Here is a 27,722-nt window from a genome sequence, read left to right on the forward strand (position 1 = left end):
TCGTAATCTATTGACATTGTTAGTGTTTATCAATCAAACCTAAACGTTACGCAACCAAAACCAAAACATTTTGATCTTTTTAATGCTATTTCCTAGTAATATTGTGTGTATTTTTGGAACATTATGTTATTCATGTTGATTTTTGCTCCCATATTGATACTTTTTGATCTCGTCTTTGAAAAATAAGTAGTATCGCGATAATTTAATTTTACGAATAAAATTTCATGATAATATTCTGAAGTTTCACCTATGAAAATTCAGACCCTATAACAATACATCTATTTTTCAATTACAAGAACTGAAAAACAGTATTTCCAAACATTATGGAATTTAATTTACAGTTTAATTCCAAAATGCTAATATGGTAGACATAGCTTTTCAACAACACCAAGGAGGCCAATTCGATGAACAACAATCATAATTATAACGATCCTAAGCTAGCAAAATTCCTTTTGAAAGAGCGTAACGATCAGGGATCCATGAAATTTCAAAAATATTTGCAAGCATTATACTTTTGGTCATGTTATTACAGCTGCATTAGCTAAATATGACATCTTTACTCTTTAGCCAAAAAGAATAGTAGTAACAAATTTCATATCTAACATCTCTGTGTTATCCTCTTCTCCTTTCGAGTATCTTCGGAGTTTTACATTAAATCATTTAAGAAATCAACTCCTTCATCGTTTGCCAATGTCAGTCTACTCCGATTCAATAAAATCCTAGACAAGAAAGAAAACTAGGAGAAAAGACGCCATCACCAGTAGAATGTCACTGTAAAGAAGACTTTGTGGATCCATTCGTTCTAATTTTCTCAGTATTTGGCTTAGGAAAAGCACTCCCTCCCCTGAAACATAGCAAAAATGTACCTGTTACCTGTCATTGTCAACCACATTTCAGTGGGACACTTGGGGATTTGGACCAAAAAGGGATGAATGCAGTGGTTTTCAACTTTGTATGAAATGGTTTTAGATTGAAATGCAAAACTCAAGAGGCATTTAGCATTTACCTGACAGTAAGTTATAACTCTTTATCGTCAACTGCTTCAGCTTTTGTTGCTGCTTTCTCTGCTTCTTCTAGTGCAAAAACTTTCAGCGATTCAATATCTCTCGGTCCTACAGCAACAGATGTAAAATACAGGATTTTCAGTCAAATGAAAGTTAATGGGCACTGCAGTGGTGAGACCAGCTTGTTACGTCCTATAATTTTCAAAACTTGGTGACTTAAGCACATAAATGGCGAGCCGCGAGCTAACACACATACAAATAGTGAAAGACGACACATGGTGCCTCAAATTTTAGCATGAATAGATGCTAAACAGCCATCTTAAAATGTTCAATTACAGACTTAGTCAACAATATACTCAGCAAAGTCCCATAAGTGGGCCCTGGGGAAAGTGGGAAGATGGGGTGTAAGCAGACCTTACCCCTACCTTTGTGGGGTAGAGATGTTGCTTATGATAGACACTCGGCTTAAGAAAATTGGTATTCAGAACAGTTTGAAAGAAATGCAAGAGTAAAACGCTTGGTTGAGTAGAAAAACAAATCCAAATTATGTATCTTTGTAATTGAAACAAGAAAAAGGATATTTTAAATTGACTATGAGATAGTTAAGATAAATTTCAGAGAAAAACCTTCTACCTTGGTACTTTGCGACTTCTTCTCCATTGTAGAAGAGTTTGAATGTGGGGTATGAATGGATATCAACTTTGTTACACACTGGCTTATCTGTACCACAATCAACTTGTCCCACCTCTATCTCATCCTCCCCTTCCATTGTTTTCCCCAAATCATCCCAAAGTGTTCCCAGGTTCTTGCTGAAAAAAGGTTTCAGAATTAGCAAAACAGAAGCCCCTTGTGAGGAAAATACAGAAATGAACATATCAATGACTAAAATTCTGATGTATATGAATAAAAACCAGAGGTAAAACAGTTATCATCCTTTCCATTAATTTTTTTTTTTGAGGCTAGCCACATTCATGCACTACAAGTTGTTCAGAGAATCAAGGCACCTTCAGGAATTCAAATTTGGAAAATCAAGAAAAGCCTTCACGGATCAAGTCGGATATAGAACTCATATGTGGAGAACAAATGATTTCACCGTGCCGTTTGAGTGTAGAGTGTGGAGGAATATTATGAAGGGGTGGCAAGATTTTTATGGTAACATTTCTTTTAGAGTTGGAGATGGGAGAAGAGTAAATTTTGGAGCCATAAGTGGTGTGGGGGACTTTTGGCTGTGTATTAGCAGATGATATATACATGGGTTCACGATGTATTCCCACTAGAAACCATGACGTTGGCATTGGACTTCTGTAAGAGGATGAGTTTCCATGTATGCATAGAGTTTCATGCCAAAGGGACTTAACTGTCCAGCAAATCAGGGGAAATCTAGGGGGGAAGGACGTTTTGGGACTTGAGTTACAGGAGGGATTTCCAAGATTGAGAGATGAATGAGTTTCAAAGATTGCTTGCTTTACTTCATAAGTGGTGAGCCAGCTGGAAGACTTGAGGCTTTGAGTTGGGAGTTGGGGAATAACAAAGTTTTCTACCTAACCAATCGAAAACGATAACAACAACAAAGTTTTCTCTATGAAGGCCTCTTATGAAAAGGTTTTTATTAGGGAGGAGGATTGTTATCCATTGGAACTCGGTTTGGATCACTATGGTGGCAAGGAAGGTGTTTCTTTCACATAGTCAGCTACTAGGAGGGGTGATTTTGATGGTGGAAAACCTAAACCTTAGGAAACATAAAGTTGTTTGCATTAGTTGGTGTTACCTATACAAGGAGGAAGCAGGGGAGAATGAGGATCATCTTCTGCTACATTGTAGTCTAGACAAAAGAAACTGTGCAATATGCTAATAATGGTAATTAGCATGTATATAAAACGCGCTTTAGACTTTCCTGCATTTGACCAAGAGAATTCTTTATGTGCATTGCTAACAGAAGAATGTTTGGTGCTGCTTAGCACGGAGACGGTAACAATGGCTTTGAACCATGTTACAAGAATCCCTTTCAAAGATTTTTGCCCTAATTGGTTATCGTTTAGATCCTGATAATAGACTTATATAGCAATAAACACTAAGCTGCACTTGTCTTTTCAGAAGACAAACATTTCAGCCTAGTTTCCAAATGGTTATAACAGATTACTACCAATTCATGATTTTAGTAGGAAGCAGATGCTGCTGACATTCGATAATTTAGTCATCCCTGTAGATCCCAGACAAACCCACCAGTTCATCTGAAGGACAAGACGAAATACTAAAGCAGTCTAGTTTTAAAAGACTTACCAGTGCTTACACCATGGAACACAAAATTTGACAAACCATGCCGTGTCCTTCTCACTTATCTAAATGAAACACCAAACAACATGAGTATGGTATAGGAGACATTCAAAGAATTGCAAAAAAAAAAAGAAGCAAACTCAATACTGCAAGTATTTTATTTGTTTCGATGTTGACCACTAATTGATGGTAAAACAAATCATAAAAAACATAAAGAGAACTTAAATATTTTACTTAACACGTAAACTGCTTATCTATTAAATTGGTCTCAATACTTGAGGGGTCACATTAGGTTCAAAAACAAATTATGCAGAAGTTGGTAGAGCAGAGATTAGTATGTAGGGATGGTAATGCAAGGATATGGGTAATGTGGAGAATATTTTTCATGTATGTTTTGATTTGTTTCAAATATGCAATGTGTAATTTAAAGTATGTGTTTACTTTTAAAATAAGATAAGTTTATTTACTTCTAAACTACACAATGTGTAATTGAAGAAGTTCTGAATGTCTAGACAATCATGTTTGTTATAAAATCAGTCATCAGCCAAAAAAATTTTGGTATACTAGAGAAAACTTGAGAGCTTTTTTCTTTTTAAATGTTTCAATGCATGCATTCTTACTCCACGTTTTATCCGCATAAAACAAAATTCATAACTGATACATGTAATATTTATAGCAACATATAATAAAGCAACCAAATATGGTATAACTATTAAGAAATAAGCAACCAAATGGTGTACAACTTAAGGCCAAGTACATAAGCACCTCCTAAACTTGTTTGACACTTTCATTTTGACACCTGAACGGGGAGTAGTATCTACTGAACACTTGAACTCGAGCCAAAATGTGCCCATTAGACACAACTACACTTATTTTTAGTGTAAGTGGAACATCTTTTTTCTTTCATTTTCCTCCTACTCTCTCGCCCACCACCATCAACCACATTCCTCTTCCATCCCGCCACCATTGCCACCACCATAACCAGAAGAAAGCCCCTACTGAAATTTCCTTTCTTTACAAAATGTCTAATAATTCACTTTCTTCTTTGTTCTCAGCCAATGAAATGCTCTAGAAACAATCAAAAACTAAATCTAACCCCATCTGCAGACGTTAATTTCTTCCAAGAAAGCATCTCATGGTTATTCTCTAACTTGCTTGGACTCGGGTGTGGGTCTCTGGTAGGGTGTGGATCTAGAGGTCGGATCCTCTATGACCTAAATTTAAGATTCGGGGATGTGTATCCATGTGCGGCAATTCGGCTAAAATAGAGTTATAAACCTAAATTATGAGATATTATGTTGAAAACTCGAGAAGAAAATAATGATCGAGAGGAGAATCTTGGAAGGAGATACAAGGAAAGGGAGTGGCAATAGAAATTTATATATAGAAGACATTTCATTTTCTTCAATTTCACCTTAGGTTTTATTTTGATTACAGAAACCATTGAATCTGTCCAAAATTTCTCCCTCGAATTTGGTCAAAGTATCCAATACCGGTTGACCAGATTGGGTATGGATCCCACACCCACGTCATGTTGGCACGGTTGTGGCACCGAAAGTGAAGAGTCCGAGCAACTTGGGTTATTCTAATATTCAAATCCTGAAATAGGTCCATCTAAATTTCAAACCATTCTCCACCCTTTTTTCTATTTCTAGCTTCATTCACCATTATCGAATCATCCTCTGAACTCACAAACTATGTGGTATTGCTAACTAGAAATTCTAAGACCCATCTGGGGTTCACTCACAAGCACTAAACAACTTTTTTAACAGCTCGGTTTCTCAATCTATAGAAGCTAGAGTTCAGCTTAACGGATATTATTTGCGCTACGAGGTGGTTGGTATCAGACAATGTGGGGGTTTGGTTGGCGATAGGTTTGGGACAATGGCAGGTAAGGGACGACAAGGGATTGGGGATGGCTGATTTTTCTTCTTTTGTTTCCTTTGTTGACATGCCTTTCTAATTGGCCTAGTTTGCCATGCCACGTGCATGATAGTCATGCACCACACATAATTTAGAATTATCAAATTTGTATTCAAAAGTTACATTTTTCTACAACATAAAGTATTTAATAGATGCTAATTGTAGTTCAAGTGTAAAAATGGAAGTATTATACAAGTTCTGTTTGTGTGTGTGTATTTGGCCATAATTTAATGTTGGTTTTTATGCAGGTATTATAATGCTTATACGTCACCAAACAAGCCCTTAATGCTTATCCCCTAAATTAAAACAATTGTGTCAAACATGCTCAAGCGCATACTATATTACTCTTAGTATATTAGAGATTAACTAGTATAGTATATTAGAGAACTCCTAGTGTTAGATAATCCGTAAGTACAGAGTATTAAATTTTCATCGACCAGACAAACCATTTATATTAAGTGAATACAGCTGACCCCAACTAGTTTGGAATTGAGGCATAGAAGTTGTTACAAGCTCCTAATCACATTACACAGAAAAATAAATCCGTGAAACAATCAGGAGCATTGTAAGGACACTTGCATCTCACGCTAATCCAACCCAAAATGACACGCATGACGCAACAGGTTCCAATATGGACTATGTTGCTCAAACTCTTTAAATATGTTGCTGCACACAGATCGTATCCGTAAAAAGATGTACTACTTCCGAACAAACATACACACTCTTCGACATTTTTTTAAGAGTTCGAGCAATATCGAATAAGGAAACACTCATTTCTTACTTAAACAAAACTAAAGTCGAACAAACAATCAAATTAACAGACACCCGGATCAGATTTAGACATGATCAATCAATCGCTAATGAAATACTATCATCTTTTGAAAATACAGCAAAATAAGAACAATAATTACTTAAAAAATAATCAAACAAAAATGTTGTTGCGCCCGTATCATAACCATTAAAAATGTACTACTTTCGAACTATCCGACACACACCAAATCAACACATACCTAGATCAAATTTACACATCATCACTCAATTACTATCAAAATATCATCTCAAATGACACAACAACAGCATGATAAGAGCAACAATTACACAAAAAGTCAAAACACATACATGTTACAGATCGTATAAACCCTAGTAATCTTATACAAGGTAAAACTAATCTCTGATCTAAAAAACAACAAACTAAAATCTATACTGCTCAAACTCTTCAAAAAAATCCACAAAGTGCGTGTCGAATGTAGTATATTTTTGCAGAATCCGATACGATTGTAACAGTACTTTTGAAGAGCCCGAGCAAACACAGAAGCAATAAAAATAAGTTTTATTTACCTTATCGTTAAACGTATCGCCTGTGAGGGTAATAACTTCAGCTTTACCGATGTATATCGAACTCAACAAAAAGATGCAGCACAACAAGATACAGGAAAATGGCTTCATACAGCGTTTCATTGCAGCCCAGATTTTGATTCTTTTTTACTGAAAATCGCTATGAATTTGAAGGAGATTTGGATGCCTGAATCGAATTTTGAAGACGATGGAGAAATTTTGGAAGGAGAAAACGGAAAAAGGGAGAAAAGATAAAGGGTGTTTGTGGATATTTTTAAAAGTTTATGGACCATTTTGTCTTATAATGTTTCTTTTGTGGGCGAACTTCTATTTGGAGGCGTTTGACTATGTTTCATTTGTTACTGAAAATATAATTGTTTTATGAATGAAAATTGAAATCGTGTTTGATCATGAAATTAATTTAGAGTTGTTTTCTAAATTTTCGTAAGAATAATTTTTGTTAGTTGTTTACGAAGTTTTTAAAATTTTTTATTAACAAACGTGTTTTCATCACAAAACGTCTTGAAAAATTAAAGTAAATAATATTTATCTAAAATTGAAAATAGTCGACAGATACATAATATATATATATATATATAAATGATTAATCTGACAAGTTATTTAAAGAAAAAAAAACTTTTTTTAAGATATAAGATATGTAATTAATATAAGCTTTTGACATATTATATAGTTTAACAATATAATTTTTTGATATTATTGTGAGTTGTGACACTTCAAAGTTTATTAAAGAGGGTGATAATTCGTCGAATTTTGAACCATCATCTAAATTATATTTCCAATGTATAAGAATTTACAAGTTTACTACTTTTATATATGAGTCTAAAGTTGTAGAAATATTATATGAACTTCAAGAATTCATGAGAATAATTTTTTTCTCAAAAAAACTTTAACATTTAATTTATTTTTTTATATATATTTTTATGGTAAATAAATTCAAAGAGGTTTTTACATGAAATAAACAACATACCATAAAATAAAAATTAATATAAATTTTTAATCTTTGTTGAATTATATCATCTCCTTGTGACATGAATTCACATGTAAGAATAATAATTTATAAACAATATAATTTCTCTTTATCCTCATGAACATTATTATCACCAACAGGACTAGCAAATTGTAGAAACTCCTTGTCTTGTTCAAAAATGGACATTTGTTGTTGATCCAAGTTAATAAACACTTCAATTCCTCTATTTTGATCTTGTGTATTCATCAAATAAATCATATTGTTAAATGGTGTACTTGCTATGCTTGCTCTTGTTGGTCTCCCCCATCCAAAATCCAAATCTTGAAATGGAATATTACATACACTGCTACATCGATACACATCGTGAGATGAACTATCTCGACGATACGATAGCTCATATCCTGTTCCTGTATTTATCTTATTTGCGTATTCTATCATCTCTGATACCCATCTGTTTTCATTGAAATTGTCTCTGGTGGAAAGCTCGTGTTTGGACTTTCTTATATCAGCTACTAATTTTGGTAGCCTCAGGTCTTCTAGGTTATACATTGGTGTCGAGAAGGTGGTGAGAATGTTCCCGATTGTTGATGTTGATTTTATCGAAGGTGGAATTGTTTTTCGTAAATCGGATACGAAAACCATTTGAGATGAAGAGTCATTGTTACCATTTGATGTGTTTGCACCAGCAATTGCTGCACATTTGTAAACAATTGCACTAACAACCTCAGTTGTAGTTGGGTTTTGCACTATTGATGATGGATCATCAACGATCAATGCTTTGAGAGCTCTTATATTTGATTCAGATAAAAAAAACCTCTTTTCAAATTCTATACTTTCTTCTCCATTTGGCTCAACCACAACAGGGAACTTTAGTGGACCATCGGGTAGAGATGGCATTAATGAATCCTGAACATAATACGATGGACATGATAATTGATCATTTGAATATAATGGACATGATAATTGATCATTTGAATATGATGGACATGATAATTGATCATTTGAATATGATGGACATGATAATTGATCATTTGATTGTTGTCGAGTTAATGTAGCCCAATCCTTCAAAAAGGAAAAGGCGCTACGCGCATCACCCACCTTATGTGACATACAAACACTTATTGCTATTCCACCACAATCAAAATGGCTAAGTTGAGCTACGCTCAACCGGCCACCATCATTTACATGAGGAACATTCTTCCAGGGTGACCCTGGAGGAAATGTTAAGTCTGGACGATGAACGATTTGATCCATTGGGCAATTAACTTCAACTTCAAAAAACTCAGCACCAGTGCCATCACAATGAATAGTTGCATTATCTCTTAAACTTCCAACCCATGGTTGATGATAAGTTAATACTTTTGAAAATGAAGTTTCTAGAAGTTTAGAGAGTTGTTTTGGGCCTTGTTCTAGTTGATGTTTTGGGTAAAATAATACAAGGGGCATATAAAAATTACCCATACATTGATCAAGAAGTGAAAGTTTGTGAATTTTTTGAGTTGATGGAGTGGGAGAAAAAGGTTTCACAACTTTCTTGGAGATTGTTGATAGCAATCTTGAAAAACTAGACATTTTTTGTTTGTTTTTTTTATTTTTTAAAATGCAAAATTAAAATGTTAAACACTAATGATTTGTTCTTTCTTAGTATTTTGTTACTATATATAGATAACATTAGGAAAACAGTATTTAAATTAAACAATTTTTTTCTCACTTTGGAATGATTGGTCAAATTTGGATTGCCATATACTATATAATATAATTCTTATTTTATTTATTTAGTCAAAGAGCACCATTTGGAACTGTTCTAGCAATGTCAAAGATCTCAATTTTTATCAAGATATAATATCGCCGCAATGTGATCGAGCTAAATTTAGGTGAATCAAAATAAATATTGTCAAATTTTATTGAACATGGTTAAAAATGGGAAAAATTGTATATAGTGGAAAATTAATAAATTAAATTAAATGTTATAATCACACTTTGATTTAATTGTGTCATGTAGCAAATTGTTAGTTAGTCACCTTTCTCCCTTAAACTCTCGCTCGCTACTCTCCCTCTCTCGCTCCATCTCACTTCTATACAAACACAAGTGTATAAAATGTGTTTCTGTTTGTATAAAGCGAGAAAAAATTGTGTATATATATATATTCGTTTCCCTCTATCCCTTCTCCCAAATCTATCTTGCCACTCTCTCAGATCTCGCTCGCCACCCTCGCCTCTATCGCTTATACAAACAGAAACAAAATGTATAAATTGTGTTTCTGTTTACATAAAGCGAGATAAAATTGTATATACACTTGCAAATACATATATCTTCGTCCTATACACTTATAATTATACAAAAAAAATATTCTCTGCCCAATTTTTTTTTGTCTTTCTCTCTTTCTCGTCGTATACATACATAAATTATACAATTGATTTGTATACAACTGTTTTCTTTTGTATATGTATAGCGAATTATACAATTAGTTTCTTTGTATATGTATAACGAATTATACATATTTATGTTTGTTATGGAGACCAATTATGCAAATTTTGCTATAACATACAAATATAAATTTTATATTTGATATATGTAAAAGTTGCTCTTAAAAATATGAATCATATCCCAGCTCGTTCAACTCTTTATAACTTTTTATTTTTTTAAATTTGATTGTATACTTAGACAAAATCTAAGTAAATAAATTGTTCTTTATTATAGCTTTACATGATATATCAAATTTAAAAAAAATTATTTTATATTTTCATATATTATTCTGTTTGAACGAATAATACTTTCATAAATTAATTTTATCATTAAGACATCGATTATTAATTATTTTTAAAAGAATAGAATAAATAAATGAGCACGGCACACATAACATTGCGAACTCTTAAAACAATATCTTTTTTTTGCCCATATTTTTTTTCTCAATTTTGCACTGTGATAATATTATTTTTTTAAAAAAAAAAAACAAGAAAGTCAAACTTCTTTAATATGATGAATATAAAATATTGAATAACTGATATCTGGTCTTAGTACATAATTACGTATCATGATTCATGCTAACTTTATGGTGTAACTTATTTTTTAAAATTATTTTTTGTATTCAAAGTGTATATAACTTGGACTCATTCGAAAAAAAAATTTTCTTTTAGTGTTTAAAAAAACTTATATCATTGTGTTAATTTAATCGGTGCCAACATGTTATTCTTTTAGTTTTTAAATTATAATATCGAATTTAATTATTATTAAACTTTATGTTTTATTAAAAATAAAATTCATATAATATTATAAAAGAAATTATATATAGACAGTGTATCAAACTTACTATTATAATGGTGTCTTAATTATAGAGAACATATATAATGGGATAATAAATGAACAAATTTCTTTATATGATTTTTTCATTATTTTTTCTTTATTATTTTACTCCCTATTTTTTAAAAAAAATATTTTTTATTAATAAAAACAAATAAATGGTCAACTTTGGATTGCTATACTAGCTCATAAAATTTCAAGGTGACCCTATTTCGGCAATCTCAAAAGTATTTATTTATTTTGAATTTTATATATTTAATATTTGTTATTTATTTGAAATTTAATTAATTTAAACGTTAACAAAACATTTCCTTAAAAATAAAATGTATATATTATTCTTATAGCGACTTCACTTTTTCAAAAATAACATTTACTTTTTATTTAGAAAAAACGGCTGTCAAACTTTATTATTTCAAACCTTTACACTAAAGTAATTATTTTCTGCATGGCAATTTGGACTTTGACATGTAATAATTAATTATAATTATAATAAAGTGTTGAATATATTTGATTATTCGAATAAATAGCTGACAATTTCTTGAAGTAAATGAAAACAACTACTACTATAATATATTTTTGTAAATACATCTTGTGATTTTGTGTCACTTGAGAAGTCCTAACTTGGTCGAGAATTTATTTGAGTTATAAAAAGATAAAATGGATATAAATAAATTATATTTTTAGGATATTATAAAAATAGACTTAGTGTAATTTTTTTAATGGCATACGATAATATGTTAACCTTTAAACTTTAACATAATATAAAAGTTCTTTTACATTTTATAAAATAAAAGTTTTTCTTCATAAAAAAAACTAAATAACTCATCATTCTTGTTTGCAAATTACACTTAAAAAGAGTCGTTTAATAATCGATTAAAATTATGTAAGTATTGATAATATTAGAATTTGTCATGATGAAATTTATGTATTATTTTGTGCAAAATTTACTTATTATTTTCACATTTCATACCAAAGAATGTTAAATCCTATCCTTCCCAACCACCCCTATCTCGCCCCCCACTCCCCCCCCCACCCCGGTTTCCCATTAGGGATGGCAAACGATGTGATTATAGTGGCAGGGAAAGTTCATGTAAACCCGTAAGAATTTCAACCCGCCTCACTTCACATAACACAATTTGTTGTTTTCACACCTTGCGTGAACCTGTCCTGTATTATTATCATTTATCATATTTTTCGGTCTCTATTTTTTTTCCTCGGAGTCTTTCAAGCTGAATCAAGAAAATGAAAAGACACGTGATTTTAGATTTTTTTTAATTAATTTAAATAATTTTCTTTTAAAAAAAAGACATGCTATCATGTACAAAGGAAGGAGAAAAAAATATTTTTAATTATATAATAAGATGATTTAATTTAAACTTAGCAATTCTATAACCATTAACTGATTTCCATAAATTTTCTAAAAAGTTACTCAAATTCACACCGCTCCGTTGTCATTCCTATCTTCCATTGATTTTTATTAGATTTGGTTGTATAATTAAGAGGAGCAAGTTTCTCATGAGGTAGGTTGGATTGATAACAATTGAACTTATATACTAACTCTATTCAATTTAAGTTTTCGATTTATTTGAGCACAAAGTTTAAAAAACAAGAAGAGACTTATGAAATTTATGATTAATTTAAAATTGTGTGGTTTTTCAAATTTTGTAGTGACTCACGAGGTAGAATGTAGGAATTGAAAAACTTATAAAAAATGAAAAGTAAGTTCGAGTGTCTTACTTAATAATATTCTAGTGAGTTAAAATATTAAACGTTTGTAGCTTTTGCTAACACATTATTACTATAGCAATTATATGCACCTATTATTATCTCCAAAAACAAGTATTATAAATGTTAATGTGCTTTTTCAAGGGACTAGATCTGTCACTAAACATTGAGCTTCGTTACACGACAAAAACATCTTAGTGCATAAAATATTCCACGTTAGTATGGTTTGAGAAAAAGGTGCACCTCAAGTACTTAATAAAAATATTAGTTTATGTTTTTTCACGACTCGAATATATTACCTATAAGTTACATGCCAACATATTCATGATATGATAATCCCTTTTAAAAATAAAATGAGTTAGCGTACAAATTTAGTAAGTAGAAAATGTAAGGAAAAAAAAGCAGTAGTGCACAAAAAGAAAGTAAAGAATTGACATAAAGCTAAAAATTATACTTTTCTTTATTGTCTCAATTATTTTGGAATCTTTGTTTTTTGGGAGTAAAGAAAAGAGAATTGTTTTGCTTCGTTCAGTGATTATTCTTGTTTGCGAATTACTGTTAGCATTCAACAGGTGATCGATCATTCTTGTTTGCGAATTACTCTTCGCATTCAACAGGTACATAAAGAAAGAAGTTGTTAGTAATTAAAGATAAAGAAAAATATTTATCTTAAAAAATCATTTATTTTTGAATTTGCAGATTTCAGAAATGGAGGTTGTCGTAGCAATTGGTGATGCTTTTCTCTCTTCAGCTTTCGATGTTCTCATTGATAGGCTTGCTCCTGAGGGTGATCTTCTCAAAATGTTTCNTGGGCGGTGCAGGTAAGACAACACTAGCTAAAGCGGTTTACAATGATGACAAGGTGAAGGACCATTTTCCTTTGACAGCTTGGTATTGTGTTTCTGAGGCATATGATGCTTTGAGAATAACGAAAGGGTTACTTCAAGAAATTGGCTCATTTGACTCAAAGGATGACGGCAATTTTAATCAGCTACAGGTCAAATTGAAGGAAAGCCTTAAGGGAAAGAAGTTCCTTGTTGTCCTTGATGATGTGTGGAATGATACCTATAACGAGTGGGATAACCTGAGAAATGTTTTTGTACAAGGAGATATGGGAAGTAAGATCATTGTAACAACACGTAAGGCGAGTGTTGCTCAGATGATGTGTGCTGATCGTTGCGCAATCACCGTGGCGAATCTGTCTAGTGAAGACTCTTGGTCGTTATTCAAACGACATTCACTAGAAAATAGCGATCATCCGGAACTTGAAGAGATTGGGAAAAAAATTGCAAACAAGTGCAAAGGGTTGCCTTTAGCTCTAAAGGCACTTGCTGGTGTTTTACGCGACAAATCAGAGGTGGATGAGTGGAGAAACATTTTAAGGAGTGAAATATGGGATCAGCAAAGTTGTTGGAATGGTATATTACCAGCGTTGATGTTGAGCTACAATGATCTTCCTCCACATTTGAAGCGATGCTTTGCTTTTTGTGCCATATATCCCAAAGATCATGAATTCTGCAAAGACCAAGTTATTTACCTGTGGATTGCTAATGGTCTTGTAAAGCAGTTTTGTTTAGGTAATAAATACTTTGACGAGTTGAGATCAAGATCTTTGTTTGAAAGGGTCCCAGAATCAGAATGGAAATCGGAGGGATTCGTAATGCACGACCTTATCAATGATTTGGCCCAAACTGCATCTTCAAAACATTGTATTAGGTTGGAAGAGAACGAAGGATCTGCTGATATGTTGGAACAAAGTCGGCACATGTCCTATTCCAGAGGAGAAAATGGTCACTTTGAGAAATTGAAACAACTCTCTGAATCAGAGCAGCTGAGGACATTGCTTCCAACCAATAACAGTTACTTCTCTAATCTAAGCAAGAGGGTGTTGCATAACATACTGCCAAGACTGACATCCTTAAGGGCATTGTCATTGTCAAGTTATAAATTTAAGGAGTTGCCAAATGACTTGTTTATCAAATTAAAGATCCTCAGATTTTTGGACCTTTCTCGGACAATGATTGGAAAGTTGCCAGATTCCATTTGTGTATTGTATAACTTGGAGGCACTTCTCTTGTCATCTTGTCAATATCTTGAGGAGCTACCGCTGCAGATGGAGAAGTTGATCAACTTGCGTCATCTTGACTTAAGCAACTCTTCTCGCTTGAAGATGCCACTACATCTTAGCAAGTTGAAAAGCCTCCAAATGCTAGTGGGAGCCAAGTTTCTTGTAGGTGGTAGCGGTGGTTTGAGAATGGAAGATTTGGGTGAAGTACATAACTTGTATGGATCTCTATCAGTTTTAGAGTTGCAAAATGTAGTTGATAGAAGGGAAGCTGTGAAGGCAAATATGAAGGAAAAGGAACATGTTGAGGAGTTGTATTTGCAGTGGAGTGAAGGTAGTTCTGCTTACGATTCTTAAACTGAAAGAGAGATACTTGATGAGCTACACCCATACACAAATATAAAACAATTAGAAATCAGGGGATATAGAGGGGCAAAATTTTCAAATTGGGTAGCTGATCCTTTGTTTCTTAAGCTTGTGAAATTGTCTCTTAGCTACTGCAAGGACTGTGATTCCCTGCCAGCACTAGGACAGCTTCCTTGTTTAAAATTCCTTTCAATTAGAGGGATGCATGGAATAAGAGAGGTGACGGAAGAATTCTATGGCATTTTATCCTCCAAGAAGCCTTTTAACTCTCTTGAGAAGCTTTTATTTGAAGATATGCCTGAGTGGAAGCAATGGCACGTACTAGGAAGCGGGGAGTTCCCTAAACTTGAGAAGCTTTCAATTATAATGTGTCCGAAGTTGATGGGGAAGTTGCCTGAAAATCTTTCTTCTCTGACAGGATTGAGTATTTCAGACACCTCTCTTTTTGATGAATCTCAACTGCTTAGATCCCAATTTGAGGGAATGAATCAAATTGTTGAATTATCTATTTATCGTTGCAACTCTGTTACCTCCTTACCTTTTAGCATACTTCCCAGTTCCTTGAAGAGAATATCCATACGTAATTGTGAGAAATTGAAATTGGAGGAGGCAGTTGGTTGTAGTGACATGATTCTCGAGGAATTGAAACTGCGAGAATTTGATTGTATAGATGATATATCACCTGAGTTTCTCCCAAGAGCACGTAAATTGAGTGTAGAGAGTTGCCCCAACCTTACTAGGTTTTTGATTCCTACTGCCACTGAAAGTCTCACTATTCAGAATTGTGAGAATGTTGAAATACTTTCGGTGGCAGTTGACTCTGCGATGACGTATTTGGAGATTCGGAATTGTGAGAAGCTGCAAGAAATACATCTCTTCAATTTACAAGTACTTAAGATGAGTAATTGCAAGAAAGTAGTGAACGGCCGAAAGGAGTGGTGTTTACGGAGACTCACTGAGTTAGAGATCAGACACGATGGCAGTGATGAAGAGATCCAACATTGGCAGTTGCCTTCCTCTATCACAAGACTTACCATAACGAATCTGAAAACATTAAGCAGCCAAGTTCTGAAAAGCCTCATCTCTCTTCAATATCTACGTTTTGAGGGTAATATACCGTTGTCACTGGTGGAACAAGGTGGGCTTCCCTCCTCTCTTTCAAAGCTACATTTAGAATACAATGATGAGCTCCATTCACTACATCTTTCCCACCTCACTTCACTTGTACATCTACACATCTTCCTTTGCCCTAATCTCCAATCACTCTCCGAATCAGCACTGCCCTCCTCCCTCTCTCACCTGACCATCATCGGTTGCCGTAATCTCCAATCACTTTCCGAATCAGCACTGCCCTCCTCCCTCTCTCACCTGACCATCTCTCATTGCCCTAATCTCCAATCACTCTCCGAATCAGCACTGCCCTCCTCCCTCTCTGAGCTAGTGATCTCCCATTGCCATAATCTCCAATCACTCTTCGAATCAGCACTGCCCTCCTCCCTCTCTCAGCTGAACATCTTCGACTGCTCTAATCTCCAATCCCTTCCAGTAAAAGAGATGCCCTCTTCCCTCTCTACACTACATATTAGCGGATGCCCATTGCTCGAACCACTACTAGAATTTGACAAAGGGAAATACTGGCAAAATATTGCTCAAATTCCCATCTTATACATCGACGAAGAATGCCTGTGATAATGAAGACGAATGGCTCTCCAACTGATGTAAGTTATTCTTTTCCCTCAGAAGCTTGTCATTTTTGTTCAGTTTTCCTAAATTTTTTTTAATATCTTGTCGAGCAGCGTGGAATGTCTTTTGCTCAATCCACACCGAAAACTGCTCATACTTGCACTAATAAATGTTGATTGGGAGAATCTGTAACGATTATTACCCGATAAATGTAAGTTAATCTACTTCCTTTTTTAACAACTTGTTGAGCTATGAAGCCGAGAAATCTGACAGCAAAGTGTGATTGAATAAATCTAAGGCTAAACGAATAGATGTATTATGACTATGATAGAGGGTGAACAATTGGGATGAATTGACAGCTTGACTCTTTCACATTACTTGGTTCTTCTAGCTTTTTCAGCATAAAAAATTGCTTGTGAGCTTTTTATGATATATTGAATTTGACACTTCTTTCACTTGGCAGTAAGTTTAGGAATCACTTTTTGAAGTCAAATAGAATCAAAACATTTCAGTACTTGTCTAGAATAATTATTCATGTGCAGCATTGTGGTCTGTAATTGTAACACAAGGACTCTGACTTAGAATTCTAAAATTTTCTTTTAATTGTTTTCAGTATGGAGTTTGTGACTTCCAAGTTGTGCAGCCGTCTACTATGACTTCCTTGAGATGAAGCATGACTTGCTGCAAATGGAACATACCGCTCTAATGTAACCCAAAGGTACACATGAGAAAAAATTGATCAAGTAACACACAAGAGAGATATTGACATTATGCACATATTAACTATCGAATTCAAAGCTTTAATAGAATTCAAAGGTGTACAACACACAAGATTTGTTTCCTATCTATCAAAAATATATAAAAGTTTGCCTCCCAATAAATTTAACACCTAAAAGAATCAGAACTATTCAGGTTTTTATTAATGGTTATTGGATATCAACTATGCAAATTTTTTCTCTGTCAGGATTCTGGTAACATTACATGTAAGCTATTACCGCTCTAGTTCAGTTTGTAAAAGCAAAGTTCTGCTGCAATGATAAAAAAGGTACATGAGAAAAAAGTTGCTTAATGTAACAAATAAGAGACATATTGTACATTATGGTAATAGATTATAAGTAAACATATTACTTTTTCATTGTTAGGATATTGACAAGGCTCAACGATTATTTGGGAAGTGAAAATTTTCGAAGGTCTCAAGTGGTATGTATTCTTAAGTTGGATTGTACACCAGGACTATGGATGTAATAGCTTGTATTGTTGACTTTGCGTCCTAGTATCACACAACTTTAAATGTGTCACTTGGTTTTAAGGTCGCTTCTTTATATACCAGCAATTAATCAACATCTCTCTTGTGTTCTGTCGATGTGGTAATTGCCTAGGATGCTATAACGATGTTCGTTTCACTTTGGATACCTAGACAGAATGCAAAACACGACACAATGATTGGAAATTTCTGTATTGAGAAATCGGAATTTCTGGACGCGAATGATTAGAGAAAACAGTAAATGCAATGTAAAATGTATAAGATACAGGGGAGACTTTGAGGAGTGAAATTTGTTTGCGTAATTTTTTATTGTTGTTATTACTACTGATTAAGTGATGTATGTGTATTTCAGTTCATTCTAGTTCTTCTCATACATGGGTGGAGCTAGAGAGGAAGCTATGGGTTCGACAGAGATTGGTAACCATACAAAACAAGATAAACATTGTAATGAATGGTTACGATTCCAATTTTCACTTATCCTCTTCTTTGTCAGGATTTTTGATAACAATACGTAAGGTGTTACTGCTCTTAGCTCAGTTAGTAAAAGGAAAATCTTGCTGCAATTCTCTGTTGAATAGACAGCAACTTCAATGTGGTCGTGACAGAAATGTGTAAGTGATTAAGATAGGTTCGCAATTTTGTTATTGTCGACTGTAAACATTATGCTTATGGTTTGAACTGTTTATGATAATCACGGATAACAATAAGAGGTTTTAGAGAGTAAGTAAACTTCCATTATCAGGATTTTTCGAGAAATACAACATACAACTGTTGTTTCAGTTTGATTGCTCGTTTATTTACAAATGTAACCGTAGTTTTTTCCAAAAGATACCAAAAGCTTGACTCCTTTTTTGGTAATCATGTGATTCTAATTTCTTTTGTTGTTTTGCAGATATGAAGTCTCTGTGAGAGTGGTAAGATATCATTTAAATTGTATGACAATGTGGCTCGGCAGGATTCGTTTGACATCCAAGACAGTGAAGAGCTTAATAGAATGAAGGAAGAAAATGTTAATCTACAAGAAAAGCTGAACGATGCAGGTATACATTCTTAATTGATATTACAAACACTACAAATTTGTAAAATATGAAGAAAAAAAAAACAACATGTGAGCCATATATGATATATTGAATTTTAAACTTCTTCGATTGCAGTAATCACTTTCTTAGTCAAATAAAAGCATAGTATTTCATTACTTGTCCAGAGGAATCATTCATGTACAACTATATATATAGAGATGTGTGTGCTTTGGTTTGTAATTGCAATATGTGGATTGACCAAGAGTTTCAAAAATTCATTTTAATTGCATTCAGAAAGGAGGTTGTGATTTCCAAGTCGTACAACTGTCCACTGTGCCTTCCTTGACTTGCTGCAAATGGGACATCTAGCTCTAATGTACCCAAAGATCGGAAGAGGACATGACCATGGTTGTCTACGCTTCAACTCAGTTTCCCCAGTATTGTTGGTATGTAGCAAGAGTTAATGAGAAATGAAAAGAAGAGCAACTTGGAAAGTTAGGAACTTGAAGAGTTGGGAAAACTTGAAAAGTACTCTGCTTTAGTGAAACGACATTTGTCCTTCATCGCTGGTGTAAAGAAAAATATAAGAGTTTAATTGTTAAAAGGGTTGGAAAGAGAAATGCTCCTCACGTCGTTGTCGTCGCTCGCTTTGAATTCTTTCCATTTTATTTGAAATTCCACCCGTTGAGTGATTGTTCTGAAAGGTTGAACCAGTTCATCTGAAGTTTTGAAAGCTTTGTCAAATTCGGGATTTTTTTTCAGAACGGGTAAAATTATGTCTAGTCTGCTTTCACGCAATTCCACTAATTAATTCGATGTGATACTTGTCACTTTCCACCGGCAGACAACAACAGGTAAGGATGGAAATACTTTTTTTTAAAAATCTTTTCGGGGATTTAACCCACTTTATTAACTACTAGGCTACGTAGAAGAGGACAAACTAACTGTGATTCATTTCCTAGTTAGTAATATGTAAGATGCCTTTCTGAACTTGTTGTAGGAATATAATCATCTCCGTCGTTATGAAAACTGATATTCGTATGCAAGTTGTCAATTAGCAATTACAGAAACTTACTACTATCTCGTAGAGAGATTGTTTTAGATGGACTTTTTAACTTAAATAAACATAGAAAAAATAATACTCAAAGAGAAAAAGGAAAATTGAACAGATTCCACTTCTTCACAATTAGGCCCCATTAAGCACTACAATGAGCTGTTGAAAAATGAATAAGTCCATAAAGAAAAAGTTACGAACAGAGATAAAGCAAAAGATACCTTCCTCTATTATTGCCTCAATTAAGGATGTGTATTATGTGTGGTTTTAAACTTGTCGTCGAGTAAAATATAGGAATTGAAAACTTGCTATAATATAAAAAGAGATACTTCTTTTTGAGATAAATCAAAAAGAAAAGTACGACCCCAAGAGGTTTGATGCAGACAATCTAACCTAATAAAAATATTAGTCTACTCTGCTTTCACAACTCAAATATTATTTTCTCTAATACTTTGTACTAATTAAACATAGAAAAAATAATACTCGAGAGAAAAGAAAAATTAAACAGATTCCAGTTCTTCACAATATGGCCCCATTAAGCACTACAATGAGCTGTTGAAAAAAAGCACTAAAATGAGCTGTTGAAAAAAAAAGTGCAAAAAGCAAAAGTAAAGAATAGACATAAAGCTAAAAATTATACTTTTCTTTATTGTCTCAATTATTTTGGAATCTTTGTTTTTTGGGAGTAAAGAAAAGACAATTCTTTTGCTTCGTTCAGTGATTATTCTTGTTTGCGAATTACTATTAGCATTCAACAGGTGATCGATCATTCTTGTTTGCGAATTACTCTTAGCATTCAACAGGTACATAGAGAAAGAAGTTGTTAGTAATTAAAGATAAGAAGATATTTATCTTAAAAAATCATCTTGTTTTGAATCTGCAGATTTCAGAAATGGAGGTTGTCGTAGCAATTGGTGATGCTTTTCTCTCTTCAGCTTTCGATGTTCTCATTGATAGGCTTGCTCCTCAGGGTGATCTTCTCAAAATGTTTCGGAAGCGTAAGAATGATGTTGAGCTCTTAAAGAAGCTGAAATTGACTTTGCTTGGTCTTCAAGCTGTGCTAACTGATGCAGAGAATAAGCAAGCATCAAATCAATTTGTGAGAGAGTGGCTTAATGAGCTTCGACATGCTGTAGACTCTGCTGAAAACTTGATTGAACAAGTCAATTATGAAGCTTTGAAGCTTAAGGTGGAAGGTAAGCATCAAAATCTTGCAGAAAAAATATTGAAACATTGTAGATTTTGCAACGTGTGCTTGGGTGATCATTCTTTTCTTAACATAAATGAAAAGTTGGAAAAGACTATTGAAACATTGGTGAATTTGCAAAATCAAATTAGTGACCTTGGCTTACAGAAACATTTTGGTTCGACTAAGCAAGAAACTAGAACACCTTCAACTTCATTGGTTGATGAATCTGATATCTTTGGTAGGGAGAAGGAAATAAAGGATTTGATTGACCTTTTATTGTCTGAAGATGCAAGTGGACGAAACCTGACTGTAGTTCCCATTGTTGGAATGGGCGGTGCAGGTAAGACAACACTAGCTAAAGCGGTTTACAATGATGACAAGGTGAAGGACCGTTTTCCTTTGACAGCTTGGTATTGTGTTTCTGAGGCATATGATGCTTTGAGAATCACGAAAGGATTACTTCAAGAAATTGGCTCATTTGACTCAAAGGATGACGGCAATTTGAATCAGCTACAGGTCAAATTGAAGGAAAACCTGAAGGGAAAGAAGTTCCTTGTTGTCCTTGATGATGTGTGGAATGATACCTATAGTGAGTGGGATAACCTGAGAAATGTTTTTGTACAAGGAGATATGGGAAGTAAGATCATTGTAACAACACGTAAGGCGAGCGTTGCTCAGATGATGTGTGCTGATCGTTGCGCAATCACCGTGGGGAATCTGTCTAGTGAAGACTCTTGGTCTTTATTCAAACGACATTCACTAGAAAATAGGGATCATCCGGAACTTGAAGAGATTGGGAAAAAAATTGCAAACAAGTGCAAAGGGTTGCCTTTAGCTCTAAAGGCACTTGCTGGTGTTTTACGCGGCAAATCAGAGGTGGATGAGTGGAGAAACATTTTAAGGAGTGAAATATGGGATCAGCAAACTTGTTGGAATGGTATATTACCAGCGTTGATGTTGAGCTACAATGATCTTCCTCCACATTTGAAGCGATGTTTTGCTTTTTGTGCGATATATCCCAAAGATTATGAATTCTGCAAAGACCAAGTTATTTACCTGTGGATTGCTAATGGTCTTGTAAAGCAGTTTTGTTTAGGTAATAAATACTTTGACGAGTTGAGATCAAGATCGTTGTTTGAAAGGGTCCCAGAATCAGAATGGAAATCGGAGGGATTCGTAATGCACGACCTTATCAATGATTTGGCCCAAACTGCATCTTCAAAACATTGTATTAGGTTGGAAGAGAACGAAGGATCTGCTGATATGTTGGAACAAAGTCGGCACATGTCCTATTCCATGGGAGAAGATGGTCACTTTGAGAAATTGAAACAACTCTCTAAATCAGAGCAGCTGAGGACATTGCTTCCAACCAATGTCTATTACTCTCCAAATCATATAAGCAAGAGGGTGTTGCATAACATACTTCCAAGACTGACATTCTTAAGGGCATTGTCATTGTCATCTGTGAATAAGGAGTTGCCAAATGACTTGTTTATCAAATTAAAGATACTCAGATTTTTGGACCTTTCTCAGACAATGATTGAAAAGTTGCCAGATTCCATTTGTGTATTGTATAACTTGGAGACACTTCTCTTGTCATCTTGTCAGTATCTTGAGGAGCTACCGCTGCAAATGGAGAAGTTGATCAACTTGCGTCATGTTGACATAACCAACACTTTTGGCTTGAAGATGCCACTACATCTGAGCAAGTTGAAAAGTCTCCAAATGCTAGTGGGAGCCAAGTTTCTTGTAGGTGGTAGCGGTGGTTTGAGAATGGAAGATTTGGGTGAAGTACATAACTTGTATGGATCTCTATCAGTTTTAGAGTTGCAAAATGTAGCTGATAGAAGGGAAGCTGTGAAGGCAAAGATGAGGGAGAAGAATCATGTTGACAAGTTATCTTTGAAGTGGAGTGAAGTTAGGTCTGCTTACGATTCTCAAACTGAAAGAGAGATACTTGATGAGCTACACCCACACACAAATATAAAACAATTAGAAATCACCGGATATAGAGGGGCAAAATTTTCAAATTGGGTAGCTGATCCTTTGTTTCTTAAGCTAGTGAAATTGTTTCTTAGCAACTGCAAGGACTGTGATTCTTTGCCAGCACTAGGACAGCTTCCTTGTTTAAAATTCCTTTACATTAGAGGGATGCATGGAATAAGAGAGGTGACGGAAGAATTCTATGGCATTTTATCCTCCAAAAAGCCTTTTAACTCTCTTGAGAAGCTTGAATTTACTGATATGCCGGAGTGGAAGCAATGGCACGTACTAGGAAGCGGGGAGTTCCCTAAACTTGAGAAGCTTTCAATTATAATGTGTCCGAAGTTGATGGGGAAGTTGCCTGAAAATCTTTCTTCTCTGACAGAATTGAGTATTTCAAACACCTCTCTTTTTGATGAATCTCAACTGCTTAGATCCCAATTTGAGGGAATGAATCAAATTGTTGAATTATCTATTTATTGTTGCAACTCTGTTACCTCCTTACCTTTTAGCATACTTCCCAGTTCCTTGAAGAGAATATCCATAGGTAATTGTGAGAAATTGAAATTGGAGGAGGCAGTTGGTTGTAGTGACATGATTCTCGAGGAATTGAAACTGCGAGAATTTGATTGTATAGTTGATATATCACCTGAGTTTCTCCCAACAGCACGTAAATTGAGTGTACAGAGTTGCCACAACCTTACTAGGTTTTTGACTCCTACTTCCACTGAAGTTCTCACTATTCAGAATTGTGAGAATGTTGAAATACTTTCGGTGGCAGTTGACTCTGCGATGACGTATTTGGAGATTCGGAATTGTGAGAAGCTGCAAGAAATACGTCTCTTCAATTTACAAGTACTTAAGATGAGTAATTGCAAGAAAGTAGTGAACGGCCGAAAGGAGTGGTGTTTACAGAGACTCACTGAGTTAGAGATTTGTCATGATGGCAGTGATGAAGAGATCCAACATTGGCAGTTGCCTTGTTCTATCTCAAGACTTACCATAAAGAATCTGAAAACATTAAGCAGCCAAGTTCTGAAAAGCCTCACCTCTCTTCAATATCTGTGTGTTGAGGGTAATATACCGTCACTGGTGGAACAAGGTGTACTTCCCTCCTCTCTTTCTGAGCTGCATTTAGGAAACAATGATGAGCTCCATTCACTACATCTTTCCCACCTCACTTCACTTATACATCTACACATCTTCCATTGCCATAATCTCCAATCACTCTCTGAATCAGCACTCCCTTCCTCCCTCTCTGAGCTGACCATCTCCCTTTGCTATAAACTCCAATTACTCTCTGAATCAGCACTGCCCTCCTCCCTCTCTCACCTGACCATCTCTTATTGCCATAATATCCAATCACTCTCTGAATCAGCACTGCCCTCCTCCCTCTCTCACCTGACCATCTCTCATTGCCCTAATTTCCAATCACTCTCTGAATCAGCACTGCCCTCCTCCCTCTCTCACCTGACCATCTCTTATTGTGATAATCTCCAATCACTCTCCGAATCAGCACTGCCCTCCTCCCTCTCTGAGCTAGAGATCTCCCATTGCCCTAATCTCCAATCCCTTCCAGTAAAAGAGATGCCCTCTTCCCTCTCTACACTAGATATTAGCAGATGCCCATTGCTCGAACCACTACTGGAATTTGACAAAGGGAAATACTGGCAAAATATTGCTCAAATTCCCATCTTATACATCAATGGTGAATGCATGTGATGATTAAGACGAATGGCTATCCAACTGATGTAAGTTATTCTTTTCCCTCAGAAGCTTGTCATTTTTGTTCAGTTTTCCTAAATTTTTTTTTTATATCTTGTCGAGCAGCGTGGAATGTCTTTTGCTCAATCCACACCGAAAACTGCTCATACTTGCACTAATAAATGTTGATTGGGAGAATCTGTAACGATTATCACCCGATAAATGTAAGTTAATCTACTTCCTTTTTTAACAACTTTGTTGAGCTATGAAGCCGAGAAATCTAACAGCAAAGTGTAATTGAATAAATCTAAGGCTAAACGAATAGATGTATTATGACTATGATAGCTTGGGATGAATTGACAGCTTGACTCTTTCACATTACTTGGTTCTTCTAGCTTTTTCACCATAAAAAATTGCTTGTGAGCTTTTTATGATGTATTGAATTTGACACTTGTTTCACTTGGCAGTAAGTTTAGGAATCACTTTTTGTAGTCAAATAGAATCAAAACATTTCAGTACTTGTCTAGAATAATTGTTCATGTGCAGCATTGTGGTCTGTAATTGTAACACGAGGACTCTGACTTAGAATTCTAAAATTTTCTTTTAATTGCTTTCAGTATGGAGTTTGTGACCTCCAAGTTGTGCAGCCGTCTACTATGACCTCCATGTATGTAATAGCTTGTATTGTTGACTTAGTTCTTAATTTTATTTTATTTTTTCATTTTAGAAGCACTCTCTTAAACTTTTAAATTGATTCTAGTAGATAAGATGTTAGTCATTTGTTAGTAACATATTATTTTGAGGCAGTTATAAAAACTTTATTTATCAATATGAAGATTTGAATTATTTATTTTAGAGTTTTAAAATATCTTTGATAAAGTAAATAGATTTTGTTTCTTTTATTTTTAATTTAAATTTTGATTTTTTTTCTTACAAAAAGGTACAAAGTTTACATAGCATAAGTTATATGATATGAGTGTGAGGTTCATTCTCGTTTGAACTCCTAGTGGTCTGAGCATGACGGGGGTATTAGAGTGCGTTAGAGTATTACCTTGATGTGGAAAATGAATTATTACTTTAATTTGCTTATATAGACTTAAGCATTCTTCATCTCGTAAGCTAGTTAGAGTCCCTGAGATTACATTGTGAATTTTACTATGTTAGGAATTAAAGAATTAATCTCTATTTATAAAGTCACAAACCGTTTTCCTACGAGACAGGGACTTTTCAAATATGAGATTGCATATTTTCCTTTTTCTAAAAAGAAAACTCAATCATGGTAAGAAACTTGGGACAAATACCCAACGGGATCAACTTCATGTGGCAACTTAGAACTCTAAAACACACCTGACTTTAAAATGTGGTACGAGGGTCTAAGACAAGTTGTTTTATACTACATTGGATGGCTAGTATTACCCATTATATTGTATTGTATAGTTTGTTTAAATACAAACACAATATCTTTTTATTGTTACATAAATTTGTTCTATCATATCGTTGAAATACATTGTTAGGTAACGACGAAAAGACTCATTTTATGTAACGATTGATTTGGTGTGATAGTATTGTTGCCTTAACATTTTTTTCTCATTTTCTCATTATTTATTATTTAATAATCATATTTCATCTTTTATCCTAACATTTCTTAGGAGCTCTACCTCGTATCCTACTTTTCTTATAGGTTTATCATTCAAATTATGGATATGTGACATTATGTAACGACGGATAAAAATAATATAATACTAAAAATTATGAAACAATGTGTAACAACCATCCAAACAAAGTAAGTGTACATAATATCTTTTCTTTATTTTGCTGATGTGGTGTGGTATTTTTCTAAGATTGTATATGTATTTCAGTTCATATTGCTTAAAATTTATTTAATTTGGTTTTTGTTTCTCTTTCTTTATATTATACTAGTCCTCGACACGTGCTTTGCACGTGAGTTTCACGAATAGTATGAGTTATATTAAAATCATTATTATTTTTCCCTAACATCACTATTAGGTATTTATTTAAATTATTTCTATTTAAGCAAAAATATATTTTGCATAAACTATTCAAGTATTATCAAACTCATCATGTATTAATAAACTCATCATGTATTAATAGAAGTTTTGTCAATTAAATAACACTTAAAAGTATAATACACAAAAACAAAGAATTTTTTTTTCATAACAATGCAAAGTAATACATAATTACATAAAAGTATGGGTTGCATACCAAATCCATTTTGGACTACCATACCTTAACTTCAAAATGAAAAAGAAAAACTTAAAATCATAATCTAACATAAAAAAAATATCTAAAGGAATATATGTCATATCTTATACTATTAAGTTTAACAGTTGAACTATATTGTAAGAACACTTCTCTTTTAATTTCCGAATGAAATTTGTTCTTCTCTTCTTGACAACATGTATTCATATCATAATATAGGAAGAAGAAAAGAAAATAGTAGATTATAGAAAAGAAAAGAATGTAATGACCTAGGAAGCAATTAACTGGTATTTATAGTAACTTTTGAGCATCTTTTCACCTACCAAAAATTTTTAATAGAGCACATTGAATCATGATAGATAAATTTATTTTAGTTTCAAAATTCAAAGAATCACAAAATCTGAAGAGTTTCCATACATTATTTTTTCATGATGGATAAATTGTATGTTAAGTTCAAAATTCGAAGTGTTTCATACACTATTGTTCTATACTCTAATTTAATTTAACTTAATTAATTATAATTATAATGTCATAACTGAAAAATTTAAAGTGTAGTTGTTGGACTTCAGATTCTATCATTATATAATTAAATATTAGTATTTAAGAAATTAATTAATTTATTTTG

General features: G+C 33.8%; 4 protein-coding genes across 9 annotated transcripts; 2 read left to right on the plus strand and 2 right to left on the minus strand.

Annotated features, from left to right (window-relative positions):
* Positions 1-476: 476 nt before the first annotated feature.
* LOC107003182 (protein disulfide-isomerase 5-1) lies at positions 477-6,795 on the minus strand. Of its 2 annotated transcripts, none has more exons than XM_015201465.2 (5): positions 6,540-6,795; positions 3,285-3,343; positions 1,638-1,813; positions 1,007-1,112; positions 477-873 (listed from the first exon to the last, which is right to left on the minus strand). In XM_015201465.2, exons 1-4 carry the CDS (start codon positions 6,657-6,659, stop codon positions 1,018-1,020), a joined length of 450 nt encoding a protein of 149 aa, XP_015056951.1. In that variant the 5' UTR covers positions 6,660-6,795; the 3' UTR covers positions 477-873; positions 1,007-1,017. The 2 variants fall into 2 exon arrangements, with proteins under 2 accessions (XP_015056951.1, XP_015056952.1); XM_015201466.2 differs by having other exon boundaries at positions 477-844; positions 6,540-6,794.
* An 816-nt stretch (positions 6,796-7,611) lies between these two features.
* LOC107004042 (acylsugar acyltransferase 3-like) lies at positions 7,612-9,096 on the minus strand. Its single transcript, XM_015202261.1, has one exon. It carries the CDS (start codon positions 9,094-9,096, stop codon positions 7,612-7,614), a length of 1,485 nt encoding a protein of 494 aa, XP_015057747.1.
* A 3,920-nt stretch (positions 9,097-13,016) lies between these two features.
* On the plus strand, positions 13,017-25,723 carry LOC107004817 (putative disease resistance RPP13-like protein 1). Of its 5 annotated transcripts, none has more exons than XM_027912925.1 (5): positions 13,017-13,167; positions 13,250-13,323; positions 20,959-24,924; positions 25,004-25,101; positions 25,495-25,723. In XM_027912925.1, the coding sequence occupies exons 2-3, from the start codon at positions 13,259-13,261 to the stop codon at positions 24,893-24,895; spliced, it is 4,002 nt and encodes a 1,333-aa protein (XP_027768726.1). In that variant the 5' UTR covers positions 13,017-13,167; positions 13,250-13,258; the 3' UTR covers positions 24,896-24,924; positions 25,004-25,101; positions 25,495-25,723. The 5 variants fall into 5 exon arrangements, with proteins under 5 accessions (XP_027768726.1, XP_027768728.1, XP_027768727.1 ...); XM_027912927.1 differs by having other exon boundaries at positions 13,060-13,122; XM_027912926.1 differs by lacking the exons at positions 13,017-13,167; positions 13,250-13,323 and adding an exon at positions 20,663-20,759 and having other exon boundaries at positions 20,885-24,924.
* LOC107004043 (putative disease resistance protein At3g14460) lies at positions 13,371-19,708 on the plus strand. The gene is made up of 9 exons (XM_027912928.1): positions 13,371-16,699; positions 16,778-16,875; positions 17,278-17,382; positions 17,629-17,709; positions 17,807-17,864; positions 18,281-18,345; positions 18,422-18,539; positions 18,821-18,968; positions 19,242-19,708. The coding sequence occupies exon 1, from the start codon at positions 15,183-15,185 to the stop codon at positions 16,668-16,670; it is 1,488 nt and encodes a 495-aa protein (XP_027768729.1). The 5' UTR covers positions 13,371-15,182; the 3' UTR covers positions 16,671-16,699; positions 16,778-16,875; positions 17,278-17,382; positions 17,629-17,709; positions 17,807-17,864; positions 18,281-18,345; positions 18,422-18,539; positions 18,821-18,968; positions 19,242-19,708.
* Positions 25,724-27,722: the final 1,999 nt, after the last annotated feature.

Source organism: Solanum pennellii, chromosome 11 (assembly GCF_001406875.1).
Source record: "Solanum pennellii chromosome 11, SPENNV200".
NCBI classification, from domain to species: Eukaryota; Viridiplantae; Streptophyta; class Magnoliopsida; order Solanales; family Solanaceae; genus Solanum; species Solanum pennellii.